At 35.2% G+C, this 16,241-nt stretch overlaps 1 protein-coding gene across 1 annotated transcript in view; it reads right to left on the minus strand.

Moving 5' to 3' along the window:
- The window catches only part of HFM1 (helicase for meiosis 1), a gene marked incomplete at both ends in the record, with an annotated part of 98,544 nt that overhangs the window by 50,118 nt on the left and 32,185 nt on the right, over positions 1-16,241 (minus strand). The window contains 6 exons of the mRNA XM_080691749.1: positions 5,453-5,500; positions 11,094-11,227; positions 12,299-12,393; positions 13,741-13,886; positions 15,161-15,262; positions 15,362-15,405. Coding sequence (XP_080547875.1) covers positions 5,453-5,500; positions 11,094-11,227; positions 12,299-12,393; positions 13,741-13,886; positions 15,161-15,262; positions 15,362-15,405 — 569 coding nt within the window. The remainder of the gene's footprint in view (positions 1-5,452; positions 5,501-11,093; positions 11,228-12,298; positions 12,394-13,740; positions 13,887-15,160; positions 15,263-15,361; positions 15,406-16,241) is intronic.

Raw genomic sequence — 16,241 nt, forward strand, 5'->3', positions numbered from 1 at the left:
TAAAGACTAAAAAATAGGGCTGGGGGTGTAGCTTGAAAGTAGAATCACCCTGGGTTCCATTGCCAGTACCGAAAAAAAAAAAAAAAAAAAACCCAAGTAGGTTTTTTTTCAGCTTTTAACTAAAGGTTATATGTATTTCTGACATGTGCTACATAGTTTATGATAAAACAATATAACCACCCTAATTTCTACAGTAAAGTCATCATTTTTCTAAACACAAAGAAGACAACATGGAAAATGTTTTGTATTCTTTTCTGTAAAGGTGTATTTAAATAAGAGGGTACAGAAAGACCTCTTGGAGGAGTTGATATTTGAAAAGAAACCTGAATCAAATGAAAGTGCAAACTACATAAAATATTCAAGTTGTCCAAGATAGGAACAGAAAGTGCAAAGGACCTGAGTGGGAATGAGCTTGATGTGTTTAAAGAACAGCAAGAAGGTTAATATGCTTGAGGTGTCACCATTCCTGCTTTGAAAATATTCTACACAACCATAGTAGCAAAATTAGCATGGTACTGACAATATAAACAGATACACGGGCCAATGGAATAAAGGACCTAGAAATAAAGTCATGCAGATTCATCCATCTGATTCTTGACAAAGGTGCCCAAAGAATATTGGGGAAAACAATTAATGGTGCTGAGAAAAATAGAAATCTACCTGTAGAAGACTAAAACTAGATCCCTATCTCTCACCCTTAACAACAGTCAAATAAGGAAAGACCTTAATGCCTTCAATCTATTGAAACTATGCTAGGCATGGTGGCACACGCTTGTAATCCCAATACTTGGGAGGCTGAGACAGGAGGATTGCACAGGTTCGAAGCCAGCCTTAGCTACTTAGTGAGGCTTTCAGCAACTTAGTGAGGCCCTGTTTCCAAATAAAATAAAATAAAATAAAATAAAATAAAATAAGATAGGTCTGGGAGTGTAGCCCAGAGGTAGAAAGCCCTTGGGTTCCATCTCAAGTACCTCCCACCACCCCCCAAAAAAACTATTGAAACTATGAGAGGGAAACTATTGAAACTATTAGTGGGAAAAACACTGTATGAAACTATTAGAAGGAAACATAAGGAAACAAAGATAATCTTGTTTATCTTTTCAAAGATAAAAAAGATTGCCAACTCTTATCAAACTAATCAAAAGAAAGAAAAGACCTAAATAAATAAATTTATAAAAATTTCTAGACACATATGATCTATCAAAATTGAATCAAGAGGATATTAAAAGCAAATTAGTAATAAGCAAGCTACACCCCCAGCCCTATTTTTTAGACTTTATTTTTTTTATTTTTTTTAAATTGGTGCACTGTATTCACACATCATAATGGGATAAAAAACTTGTGTAGACATACGTGCACACATTGCCCAGTTAGCCTCTACCCCACCCCATTCCCTCCCCCTCCCTCCTTCCCATGCTTGGCTTAGTGGTTGACATCTAATATTATAGCAATTTATCCAAAATTAACAATGATAATCTCACATAACAGATTCATTTGTCTGATATCAAACTTTTGATCACTTAGAGATAACACTTCAATATTTCTTTTTGCTTTCTTTCTTACCAGAGGATTTTTTTAAGGTGAAATTATCATACATTTTTTCCAGAAAAAAATCTATCCTAACATGAAATATGAACTCTAAATACCTAAAACAATCTCGAAAAAGAACAAAGCTAGAAGATGTACATTTTCTGATTTCAAACCTGATAAAGCTACATTAATTGAAACAGTATAGTACTGCTATAAAGGCAGATATATAAATCAGTTGAGTAAAATAAAAAGCCTAGAAATAAATTCTTCCATATATGGTCAAGTTATTTTTGACAAGGTTTCCAAGAACACTTGATGAAGGAAATAATGATCCTTTCTCCATATATTGTTGAAAAATAACAATTACATGAAAAGGCATAAAATTGGACCCTTACCTAACACCATATACAAATATTAACTCAAAATAGAAAAAAGACCTAAATGTAAATCTTAAGATTATAAACTTTTAGAAGAAAACCTGGCTTATAACACTTCACAACATTGAAATTGGTAGTGATTTCTTGGATATGATTTCAAAGGCACAGGCAACAACAGAATAAACAAACTTCCTAAAAAATAAAAAAAATATTGTACATCCAAAGACAATGTAAACAGAGTTAAAAGTTACTGATAGAATGGGGTAAAATATTTCCAAATGCTATATCTGAAGGTATATTAATATTGCAAATAGAAATCCTAAAAATTAGCAACAATAAAAGCAAACAATACAATTTAGAAATAGATAAAAGACTAAAATAAATAATGAATCTCCAAAGATTTTAACTAATAAACACATGAATATATTCTTCTTTGCTTAGCTGTCTGCTGGATGGAAAATCTTGTTTCTCTGGTTCTGGTGTGTGTTACCTATTTCTTCTTTATAGTTAATCTCTTTGAGTATTTTCTCTAGCGCTGGTTTGGAAGACATAAATTCCTTGAGTTTCTGTTTGTCATGGAAGCTTCTTATTTCCCCATCTAATTTGATAGAAAGTTTTGCCGGGTAGGAAATTTTTGGCTGGAAGTTGTTTTCTTTCAGAGTTTGGAATATGTTACTCCAAGCCCTTCTGGCTTTCATGACTTGGTTTGGGAAGTCTGGAGTGATTCTAATTGGTTTCCCTCTGAATATCACTTGGCCTTTTGTTTTTGTTGCCTTTAAGATTCTCTGCTTGGCTTCCACATTGGTCATTTTGACAATTATGTGGCATGGGGATCCTCTTCTCTGATCCTGTCTAAAGGGAGTTCTATAAGTTTCCTGGACCTGTGTATCGATCTCTTGTTCTATGTTTGGAAAATTTTCTGCTATTATTTCTTTCAAGAGATTATTGATCCCTTTGGTTTCACCTTCTATTCCCTCCTCTATTCCAATTATTTAGGTTAGCTCTCATAAAATGGGCACATATTTCTTCAACATCAGATTCCTGCTTCGGATTTTTTTTTCTAAGTTAGAAATTATGCGTTCGTTTTTGGAGTGATCCTCTTCTAGGAGCGAGATTCTATTCTCCATGTGGTCTAATTGATTGTTTATACTTTAAATTGAGGCCTTTATCTCAATGATTGCATCCTTTATGTCTTTTAGACTCTCTCTAAATTCTTTTCAAAGGTCCTGTATTATTTTGACAGTTATATTCCTGATTTGATCTTCTGGAGATCTCTGAATTTCTGTGTTATCAGGTTCTGATAATATGGGGTGTGGGCATTCATTGCTCTATTGATGTTCCTCTTTTCCATGATTTCAGAAGTTTGTGCCTTCCCTGGATCACTATGACTTCACTTAGGGTGCTCTGTATCTCAAGTCTGTGGTAATCTCTGCCACTGCTACTCCTTCACTGGGTTTGACTGCAAAATCTCAGACCCAGGGAGATTATCAAAGTCCCTGGGCGTGCAGTAAAGGGATTTCTCCTTTAGGGGCCGCAATTTCACTAAGGTTATTGTGCGTGTTGATCAGGAGCTGTTGAGGGCGCAGTAAACTCTCTGCTGCTGCTGGCAATATGGCGCCGCTGCCACGCCCTCGGCCGTGAGACTGGAGCTGCTGGCAATATGGCGTTACTGCCATGCCCTCAGCTGTGAGGCTGGCGTATTTTTTTTCTGATTTTGAGCTCTGCTCTGAGTCCCTGGAAGGCGTGATGAGCTTGACCACTGGGAGTTTTAGACATTCTTTGCGCTGAAAGAACTGCTAAATTACACCCAAATGATCCGCAGCTGCTCACTTCAGCTCCTTGTTTACCTTTCCTCTCTGGATCCTGGTACTGTGAGGGAAGATGGTGCCGGTGTGGCCCCGCTGCTACATTGCGGGCTTGATTTCTGGTCTCTGGTTGTTCTTCTAGTCTTTTTTTCTCTGTCCCTTGTGTTTATATTTTTTTATTTCTCTGCTGATGGTGTTTTCTGGCTATGAAAAGCGCTTATTTTGTGGCAATAGAGATCGAGTTTTAGCAGGGCTCGTAAACACTGCTTTTCTCGGTTGCCATCTTCCCAGAAGTTCTCATTTTTTTTTTGAAATAGGGTCTCACTGAGTTATGAAGGGCCTAGCTAAGTAGCTGAGGCTGTCAACAAACCGGAACCACGATCCTCTGGTCCTTGCCTCCCAAATGCTAGGATTACACTTGTAATCCTATTTCAGAAATAAAAAAAGACAAAAATATAGGGCTGGGAGTGTAGCTTGGAGGTAGAATGTGCCTGGGGTACCATCCTCAGTATCGGAAAAAAAAAAAAAAAAAAAGAACTGAGAAATCAGGGAATCAATTCCACTCACAATAACCAAAACAAAATGAAAACAACATACACACAATATAAAACAAAAACTAGGAAAAACTAATGAAGGAGGTGAAAGAACTCTATAAATTATAAAACAGTGAAGAAAGAAATTGAAGACGAAGATGGAAAGACTTCTCATGTTTATGGACTGGGAAAATTAACATTATTAAAATGACCAAGACCAAAACCAATCTACAGATTCAATGCAATCCCCATCAAAATACCAATGGCATTTTTCACACTTTAAGATATAGACACAGACAAAGATTTCCTGAATTGGACTCCCACAACTCAGGAAATAAAAGCAAAACTTGGCAAATGAATCCGGGTGTGGTGGTACATGCCTGTAATTCCAGTAATTGAGAGGCTAAAACAGGAGAGTCAAAGATTTTAGACCAGCCTCAGTGATTTAGTAAGACTTTTAGCAACCTAGTAAGACCCTGTTGCAAAACAATATTTTTAAAAAGACTAGGGGCATGGTTCAGAGGTAGAATGTTCCTGGGTTCAATTTCTAGGAAAACACACACACACACACACACACACACACACACACACACACACACACACACGGCAAATGAGATTACATCAAATTAAAAAACCTACAAACCTACAACACAAAGGAAACAGTCAAAAGAATAAGAGACAACATATAGAATGGGAGAAAATCTTTGCCAGCTATTCATCTGACAAAGAGTTAATATCCAGATATATAATTAACTAAAAAAAATCAACAACAAGAAAAAACAAGTAATATAAATAATCAATAAATATATGATCTTTAGCCATCACAAATATGCTAATCAAAATTACCTTAAGATTACATCTCATCCCAGTCAGGAGAGCTATTATCAAAATAAAAATAAAAATAATAACAACAAGAGTTGGCCAGGTTGTGGAGAAAAAGAAACACTTATACACTGCTGTTAGAAATATAAACAAGTACAGCTGCAATGAAAAACAGCATGGAAGTTTCTCAAAGAACTAAATATAGAACTGTCATGTGACCTAGCTATACCACTCCTGAAGAAATGAAGACGGCATACAAAGAGACACTTGCATACCTATCTTTGGTGTAGTAGTTTACAAAAGCTCCGTTTATATCTAAAAATATTAACTACTGTTTTCCATTAAAATTTACAGAATATATTTTATAGAAGGAAATAGAGCTAACCTTGTAATTTTGCTTCAATTCCATCTTTGTTCAATCCAGATGAAAAACCTGTATAAGTCATAAAATGTATTAAAAATGGACTTAATTTATTTTCATAGGCTCAGTTCATATCCCATGTAACTAGAGAAGAGTATCTAATTAAACCTCACATAGAAAAAGAAAATAGCTTAATGAATTCAAACAAGGCTTACATTTTTATAAAATATAATCACTGTTTTGAAATTCTTTCAAATCAACTATCTTTTGCTTATTTTATTATGTTAACAGTGACCAGGAATATTATATTTTAGTAAGTATTATGCAGAATGTTTCTAGTGTTTTATGATTAATTAATTTCTGTCCAATATTCCAAATGAATATTTTCTAATGGACTTTCATTATAAAATAGATGTTTCTATGAAAAAGTGGTTGGTAATACAACCATTTTGGAAAGCTGTGCTAGTTACAAAAGATGAAACTGCACATACCCGAAGGACATATATAACAAAATTCACAAGAGCATTATTGAAAACTACAAATTTCTTTCTCAAAAGAGTAAAATGTAAATCCAGGCTAGAAGGAGAGATCTGAATATGTTTGACAAACTCATATCCAGAACATACAAAAAATTCCTAAGTATTAAAAATACAAACAACCTAAAGAGACAGGATATTCAAATAGCCTATAAGCATGTGAAAAGATCCTAATGCTAGTAGTATTCATCAGGAAAATACAAAATCACAAAGAAATCATCACACACAAGAATAGTTGGAATTAAAGACTGGTAAAACCAACCATCAACAAGGATGTAAAACAACTCTAAATTGTTGCTTTTTTTTTTTTTTGCAGTGATGGAGATAACAGACAAGTGTTTTACCACTGAACTATACACTAAGGCCTCTTTAGTTTTTGTTTTGAGAGAAATCTCACTATGTTGCCCAGGCTGGCCTTGAACTACTGGGTTCAAGTGATCTTTATGCCTCAGCCTCCCATGTACTGGGCACTACAAACATGCCCCACCTTGCCCAGCTTAGAATTCTTACATCTCAACTGTTTTAAAAAGTTACTATATTTGGGAATATCCACGAAAGCTAAATGTAAGTTACAGGCCTACCCTAGTTTACTTTTAGGTATATATTAGAGAGAAATAAATGCCCTATCCACCAAAAGATATTTATAGTTAGGCATGGTGGTGCAGCCCTAAAATCCCAATACTTTGGAGGTTGATACAGGAGGATCACAGGTTAGAGGCCAACCTCAGTAACTTAGTGGGACACTGTTTCAAAATAAAAAATAAAAAAGTCTGGGAGTTTAGTTTGGAGATAGAACACCCCTGGGTTTAATCTCCAGTAACAAACAAAGAAACAAAAAGTACAAGACTGTTCTTAGTAGTTTTATTCATTGCAGTAAAAAATTGGAAATGACCCACATGTCCATTAACAAGGGAATGGGTGATTTAATTGTGAATGACAGTGAAAGTTTAGAGGAAACTTCTGGAAAATGTTCTGTATCCTAATACGTGTGTGCATGTATGTGTGTACACAAAATGTAAAACTTCATTGACCTTCATACATAAGATTTATACAATTTATTGTATGTGATAACTCAATGTAAAAAAGTAACTGCAAAAAATAAAGTAACTATGAGAAAGAAGAAATTCAAATGAAAGCATGTCATTCACATGTAATACTGTTAAAAATATATAGGTACATACCCTAAAGACCAAAGTCTTTAGAAAGACCAAAAGTCACAGAAAGAATATAGTATTCCCCACACTGCTGGTAGCTATGTAGGCCACTAGGGCAGCACTTAGCAACAGATATCAAATTTAAAAGTGTGTATATAAGCCAGGCATGGTGGCGCACACTTCTAGGACTTGGGAGGCTGAGAAAGGATAGCAAGTTCATGGCCCGCCTCAGCACTCAGGACTCAGGCCCTCTTCAACTTGGTGAGATACTGTTCCAAATTAAGAATAAAATATAGGGCTGAGGGTGTAGCTCAGAGGTAGAATGCCTCCGGGTTCAATCCCCAGTACCAAAGTGTGTGTGTGTGTGTGTGTGTGTGTGTGTGTGTGTGTGTGTCTGTGTATAAAATTTACCTTTTTAGATATAAAATATATGTATACTTATATACATATATGTATATTTATCCTTTGATCCAATAATTCCTTTTCTAGGAATTTATCATACAACGAAATTTACATATGCAAGGAGAAAATGCAAGGATTTTTAAATGCATTATTTGTAATAACAAACAATTACCAAAAGTGTAGATGTCCACAATTGGTATTGCTTATAAATAAATACCACATAGGTAGACTAAAATACTTTTTTAAAATTTTGTGGTACTGGGGTTCCTGGAAACCCTTCTACCTCCGGGCTACACTCCCAGACCAATTTTATACTTTTTATTTGAAAACAGGGTCTCTTAAGCCAGCGAGGCTGGCTTCGAACCAGTGTGATCCTCCTGCCTCCGCCTCCCAAGCACAGAGCATACGCCACCAAGCCCGGCAGAATAAAATATTTTTAGTTGTTAAAAAGCTTCTAAGATGTAATTAAAAAGAAAGAGAGAGGGAAAGCCAGGTGTGGTGGTGCTCACTTGTAATCTTAGTGCTTGGGAGGCTGAGACAGGAGGATCACACAGGTTCAAAGCCAGCCTCAGCTACTGACGATCTCATCAACTTAGTGAGACCCTGTTTCCAAGTAAAATATAAAACAGAGAGAGAGAGAGAGAGAGAGAGAGAGAGAGAGAGAGAGAGAGAGAGAGGAAGAGAAGAGAAAAAGCAAAGATAAAGAACAATAGAAGAGTAGTGGTAAAAAATACTCTCTCCTCCACAGGTAAATTTAAATCCTCTCCCTGTAGTGTGGCTCAAACTTAGAGACTGACTTCTAAATAGTAAAGCAGAAGTGATGGTGTATAATTTCAGAGACAAGATTATAAAAAGTCAGTGCAGCTTCTGATTTAATAAGTATCTTGGATCATTCTACGTAGGGGAAGTAAAATGCCATGTAACGAGGATAAGTCCACATGGCAAAAAACAAAAACTTCCAACCATCAACTCTGTGAGCCTTCTTAGATGTGACTCTTTAAGCCCCAAAGTCGTCTTCAGATGACTGCAGCTGGTGCCAACACCTTGTAACAACCTTAAGAGACTCTGACCCAGAACTACATAACAAAGATCTTCCCAGATTCTTAACCTTCATAAAATGTAGGAGATGATAAATGCTGTTTATTTCAAGATGCTAATTTTGGGGGTAATTTGTTATAATGCAATAGAAAACAAATATACCATGCTCTCATTTGTGTTTAAAAAGTGAAGAAGTGACATTTTCTTTTTGCTTTTATTGCAAAAAAGAAAAAGATCATTTTAGAAAGCATGCTTATGATCATAGAACTAAGGGAAGGAAAAGGAAACAGAAGGGAACTAAGCAACTATGTAGATGGGGATAGTCATGGAAGACTTTTTAAAATTTTTGTATGATTTTATTAGTGCATTACAGTCTCACATAATAATGTAAATCATGTTGACTGTGACATACATGTATTCCACCCCCCCCCCCCAACTCCTTCCCATTTCCAACCTTCTCCTTCAGAGTACTGAGATTGACATTGGTGTTTTCACATGTGTACACAATGCCAGTGAATTCCTTAAAGGAACCTTACTCCCCCCACCCCTTCCCTTAAACCACCTCTGGCTCCACTGAAGTTTTTCTCCATTATCTGGAATCCCTCTGGTATCTCAATTACTCCTTAGCTTGTATTAAGAGAATCAGGTGACCCTTCACTTTTTTTTTTTTTTTTTTTTTTTTTGCACTGGGATTGAAGCCATGGGGCATTCTATCTCCAAACTACCCCCTCAGCCCTATTTTATTCCTTTTACTTTGAAACAAGCTCTAAGTTGTGGAGGGCCTCACTCAGTTACTGAGGCTGGCAAGGAACTTGTGATCCTTCTATCTCAGCCTCCTAAATACTGGGATTACACACATGTGCCATCACAACTGGCTGACCCTTCAGTTTCTATGGGCTACTCTCACTTAACAATATTTTCCAGGTCCTTCTATTTTCTTGCAGACATAATTTTGTTCTTTTTTATTGCAAATAAGAGAAGTAGAAATCCATTATGTAGATATCCCATAATTTTGTAACTTATTCATCAGGTTGGTTCCATAATTTGGCTATTGTAAATTGTGCTATGAACATGAGTATCCATATAATACTGTAGTTCTCTGATTTGGGTCCCTTTGGAAAGATACACAGGAGAGGTATAGCAGGGTTATATGGTGGATCCATTCCTAGTCTTCTAAGTAATTTCCACCCTGATCTCCATAACAGCTTACTAATTTGCAATACCACCAAGAGAGTAGAAGAGTTCCAATTTCCCCTATCCTCACCAACATTTATTATTTTTTGACTTCTTGATGATTGCCATTCTGATGACTCCATTGGGGTTACAGAGAATCTCAGTATAGTTTTGGTTTTCATCTCCTTGATTGCTGATGATGTTGAATATTTTTTCATGTATTTATTAGCCATTTGTATGGGAGGTGTCTATTTAATTCAATTGCCCATTTCTTGATTAGGTTATTTTCTTTGGTGTAAAGTTCTTTAAGTTATTTGTATATTCTAGATATTAGTCCTCTATCAAAGGGCTAACTGGCAAAGATATTCTCTCATTCTGTAGGCTCTCTCTTTAGACTCTTGATGGTATCCTTTGAGGAGAAAAAACTTTTAAATTTAATACTATTCCATTTATTAATTCTTGTTTTAATTTCCTGAACTTTGGGGGTCTTGTTGAGGAAGTTTCTACCTGTGCCTATATGTTGGAATGATGAACCTATGTCCTGCGCTAATAGTTTCAGTCTCTGGTATAACTTTTAGGTCGTTGATCCATCTCAAATTGAGTCCATGACAGAGTGAGAGGTAAGGATTTAGTTCCATTTTCCTACAATGGGATAACCAGTTTTCCAACACCACTTGTTGAATATGCTTTTAGAAGCAACATAAGCAAAGGTGTGTAAACTTTAAACCAGTTCAGCAGCTATAGTCGTACTACTATTTTTCTTTCTCTCTCTCTCTTTTTATTTATTTATTTATTTTTTTTGGTGGTACTGGAGATGGAACCCAGGGGTTTTCTACTGGGCTATACTCCCAGACTTATTTTATATTTTATTTGGAAACAGGGTCTCACTAAGTTGCTGAGAGCTTCACTAAGTAAGTAGCTGAGGCTGGCTTTAAACCTGTGCAATCCTCCTGTCTCAGCTTCCCAAGTACTGGGATTACAAGCATTCCCGGCTCACACTACATATTTTGATTCCTTATAAATTCAAAAAGGAAAAATATAGAATGAGAGCAACCAAATACTAAGTACAGAAACAAACAAACAAAACAATTTTAACTTATTTTAAATGACTTTAGTCATTTTTGTTGAATTGTTTTCTACTGGATCAATTTTTAAGAATTGATGTCAAGGCTTATTAAAAGACTAAAATAGAACAGATTAACTTTTCTCACTTTTATCTCTCCCACTTCTAAATATATTTGTGACATTGTTACCTTTTACTTGTTACATTTAAGTCTCTATAATCTATTCTTTAACCTGTTAGCATAAATAAAGGCCCAGATGGATTGAAAAAATTACTACTTTTCCAGGGTAGTAACAAACCATAATGAGATGGGCTTTTCAAGGCTCTGATATAAAGCAAGGTTGATCGTATCCATTCCAAAGCAATATTCACATCTGTGATGGTATGCAATACTATCTCTGCATTTAAATGTTCAATAAGATGTCTGTGCAAACTAATGAGAGAAAAAACACCTGTGCATTACTAATATGCTTTCAAATGTTATAACTCTTACTTTTTAAACTTTGGTAACATATAATAAACTCATTATTACTTTAATAATTCATGAAAGATTACTTAATTTCCAAAAATATAAGAGAAAACCTTAAAAAGTCAATTTGGCTTACAAAAAATAAATTCCCCAAAAGAAAATATATGAATACTTTACTAGATCTATAGTGATTATTGTTGTTATGGAACAAAATTTAGAGATGTGAAAATAATATTCTTCCTCTTATAACAATTAGTAGCCAAGCATGGTGGCACACACTTGTAATCCTGGTCCTTGGGAGGCTGAGACAGGAGGACTGAGATTTGTGGACAGCCTCAGCTACTTAGTGAGGCCCTCTGCAACTTAGTGAGACCTTGTTTCAAAGTAAAGAATAAAAAATAGGGTTGGGGTGTAGCTCAGAGGTAGAATGTCCCAGTTCCATCCCCAGTACTGAAAAAAAATTAATAATTACAAATTATAATAATAATTATTAAGACCTATCTGCAAGTTAGGTCCCTTAAAATAAGAATTTCAGCCGGGCGTGGTGGCGCATGCTTGTAATCCCCGCGCTTGGGAGGCGGAGACAGGAGGATCGCGCAGGTTCGAAGCCAGCCGCGCTGGCGTAAGAGACCCTGTTTCAAAAATATAAAATAGGTCTGGGAGCGTAGCCCGGAGGTAGAAGGGCTTCCAGGAACCCCAGTACCACCAAAAAAAAAAAAAAAAAAAAAAAGAATTTCAAAGAATAAAAAATAGGGCTGGAGGTGTCACTTGGAGGTAGAATGCCCCTGGGTTCCATCCCCAGTACCTCACAAAAAAATAAAAATACATGCTACTAAATGCTAAGAAATACAACTGAATAAATTTAGTATTGCCTTAAAAAAAAACTTGAATTTCTTTAATGCAATACATTTTCTAAATTGCTAAGAATTTTCAAGAAAATGGCCTTTAGAAACCCCAAACCAAAGTTCTTAATATATTAAAAGGGAAAAAACAGTTGTATTAGCATTATATCTTTTGGGAATTTTTCTGTATTACCTGCTTTCTACAGTGTCACTACAAGCTAACATCTGAATGTACTTCTCTCTTGTACTTAATCGAGTCATAATAACTGCTGTAGCTGTAGTGTCAAACTGAAAACAAACACCACACAGAAAAATTTAGTAAAGAATACATTATGGCAAAAGTAATTTTTAATAACAAGACTTAATTTTTCATTAAACAACCCCCTTCCCCTCTTTTTCTTAAATTATGGGTAAAAAGAAAAAAAAAACCTAAAAAATGCCTCTGAATTTGAGTGTTAAATTTTAAAACTTTCCAAAACCATCTATAACTGTAAATACCATTTTTGTTTCAATGTAAATAATTTGGCAATGTTAAAAGTAAAAAAAAAAAAAAACTAAGCTGGGTGTAGTGGCGCATGCTTGGGAGCTAAGACCGGAGGATCACGTAGGTTTGAAGCCAGCCTCAGCAACTTAGTGAGGCTCTCAGCAACTTAGTGAGACCCTGTTTTAAATAAAATATAAAAATAGGTCTGTGAGTGTAGCCCAGAGGTAGAAAGCATCTGGGTTCCATCCCCACTATCACACACACAAAAAAAAGAAAGAATAAAAACTATGGTAACTACATAAAAATTCTAAGTGGTGGTATAGTTTACAAATACTGATTTATCCCATAAAATTATACATTTGTATAACATAGTATTTGACATTCTTTGAAAAGACTTTCCCTGAATGATGTCTTAGTACTTATATGAGTGACTTCTTTATTCAAATAATTGTCAGTATAAGGTAAGCTTTGAAATGTTTATGAGCTGACTTTTGACTGTCACAATGCTTGGGGACCACAGTTAGGACTCAGATGCAATATTTTCTATAATATACATGCCAGTCCTACACAATGACAAAATTTCCCATTACAAATGTCAAAACATCCCAATTCAGAATAAAGTAACAACAACAAAACTCAAAACCAAAAAGAACTTTGAACAAAACTTAAACCAACACCATAAATCTATTCCCTAATTAACCAATGGGAATTCAGAGAAAATGGGATTGGAGGCAAGGGTGGGCTATATCCCAGTTAGTGAGGCTTGTTTTACTTCTATTCCTCATTAAAGTAGATTTTCTTAATTATATTACTTTCAACTTTCGTGTGTGTGTGTGTGTGTGTGTGTGTGTGTGTGTGTGTGTGTTAATGGGAATTGTGGGAAATGAACCCAGAGTCATACTACCTCAGCAACATCCCAGACCAATTTTAATTCTCATTTGGAAACAGGGTCTTACTAGGTTATTGAGAGCCTCACTAAAATGCTGAAGCTGTCCTTGAACCTTCAATCTTCCAGTCTCAGCCTCCCAAGAACTAGGATATAAGTTTGCACCACAATGCCTGACCTAATTATAAAATGTTAACAAAAAATATACAAAAGTAGTTTTCTGTTTTTACAATGTCTTTAAGTTATGAAAAGTAAAGCTACTTACTTGAGGTCGACCAGCTCTACCAATCATCTGTAGAATATCTGTTTCACTGTATTCTTCAAACATTCCACCAGCATAATGCATTGTAGATTTTATGATAACTAGGTGAGCAGGCAAATTTACTCCCATAGCCAAAGTACTGGTGGTAACTGTATCATATTAAGAAATATTAATATCAAGCCTTATAACTTTATCACTCTAGGAAAATACTTTTTTTTATTTTTTATTTTTAACTGGTACTGAAGGTTGAAGCCAGAAGTATTCTATCTCTGAGCTATACTCAGCCCTTTTTACTTACTTTTTTTTTTTTTTTTTGCGGGTTTGGGGATAGAACCCAGGGGTATCTGACCTCCGAGCTACATCCCCTGCCCTATTTTTTTTTATTCTTTATTTTGAAACAAGGCCTCACTAAGTTGCAGAGGGACTCACTAAATAGCTGAGGCTGTCTACAAACTACTACCCTCCAATCTCAGCCTCCCAAATGCTGGGATTACAAGCGTGTGCCACCATGCCCAGCTTACATTTTGTTTTGAAACAGTCTTTTTAAGTTGCTGAGGGTGGCCTTGAACCTGTGACCCTCTCATGTCTCAGCCTCCCAAATACTGGGATTATAGGTGGCCATCACCACATCTGGCTGATATTGTCTTATAAAAAACATATTAAGTTTTTTTTTTCTTTTTTTTTTTTTGCGGCACTGGGGATAGAACCCAGGAGCATTCTACCTCCAAGCTACAACCCTAGCCCTATTTTTTATTATTTATTTTGAAACAGGGTCTCACAAGTTGCAGAGGGCTTTACTATGTAGCTTAGGCTGGCCACGAACCTGTGATTCTCGGTGCTGGATTACAAGTGGCGTGTCACCACACTCAGGAGACATTGTTATGACTGCAATAAAACTATAAATAATAAATTTTCTAAATAAGAAATTTAGAAAAGGAAGCAAAAGGGGCATTTTAATCTAAAATAAGAACTACCAAACACCAAAAAACCTATTAAGTTCTTAATTTTCAAACTATACTATGTTCAGTAACATGACAAAGAACTAAAAATATTTCCAAAGAATTAACCATAGAATGTACACACACTGGTAGTTACATAATTTTAGATTCTTATAAGAAGAAACTAGTCAGAACATGTAAGGTTTTACTTTTTCTTCCTGTTAAAAATAATTTCCCGCTGGGTGTGGTGGCATACACTTGTAATCCCAGCATTTTGTGGTTCACAGACAGCCTTCAGCTACTTAGTGAGACCCTTTGCTACTCAGTGAGACCCTGTTTCAAAATAAAGAATAAAAATATGGGCTGGGCATGTATCTCGGAGGTAAAATACATGAGTTCAATGTCCAATAACGTAAAAATAACAATAATAATAGTAACTTCCCAAAATATTTTGTAATATTCACTCAGAAATATGTTTTACTTACAAAGAACTGGTAGATCTCCAACAGTAAAAGCTCCTTCGACTACTTTCCTATCTGACAGTTCCATACCAGCATGATGATAAGCAACACCATGTATTAAGATATCTATAATAAAGGCATATCAACTGTCAGTTACCGTTAATATTTAATCAGTAATTGTCTCTATGTCTAAAAATGCTATTCAAAAATTATCTCTAAACCTACCTCTCAGTTTCAAATCTCTTACGGAATATGCACACTTCTGTAACCTATTTAAAAATATCACAAAGTTATTAAGTTAATCTCAGTAACATCAGAAAACTCCAAAATAGTTTATCATTTTGAACTTAGAAATATAAAGGATTTCACAATATCATTATCTGAAAACTATCTTTAAAAAGAGAATATCTTTTATATTCAGAACATCCTAATTTATTAGCTATAACACTAAAGCTCACTTCTAAATCCAGAATTTCAAAAACTCAGTTTTCACAGGAAAAAAAACAATATAAATCATTATGTCCATGGGTCAAAATACAAAAGTTGACCCCTATAATTTGTCTAAAATACATTTGTAAGAAATAATAAGTTTTAAAACTCTGATATATTGCCAGAGTAAGCCAAAAAAGACTAAAGGTTGTTTTTTTTTATTTTGTTCTAAGATATAGCATATAAAGACTACTAAGTTAAATTAAAAGAGAAGTTAAGGATGAGTTTTATTAATTTAAAAAAGAATTCCCAATACTTTAAAAGAGTTCAAAGTTTGGTAGGCTTGTTTCTTATGTATGTCTACGAATCCTTAAATTGGTGTTTTTCTATTTCCTTGTGGATATGATAGTAGCAGGCATTTTTTTTTTATAACATTCATAGTTGTTTTTTTTTTTCACTAGTGGGGATTGAACCCAGGGGCATCTACCTCTAAGCTACATCCCAGCCCCATTTTTTATTCTTTATTTTGAACCAGGGTCTTACTATAAGTTGTAGAGGGGGCCTCACTAAGTAGCGAGGCTGGCCTTGAACCTGTGATCCTTCTGTCTCAGCCTCCCAAGTACTGGGATTACAAGTGTGTGCCACCACACCTGGCTTCCTTTTTTTTTTTTTTTTT

This window comes from Muscardinus avellanarius, assembly GCF_963383645.1.
Source record: "Muscardinus avellanarius genome assembly, chromosome: 3".
NCBI lineage: Eukaryota > Metazoa > Chordata > Mammalia > Rodentia > Gliridae > Muscardinus > Muscardinus avellanarius.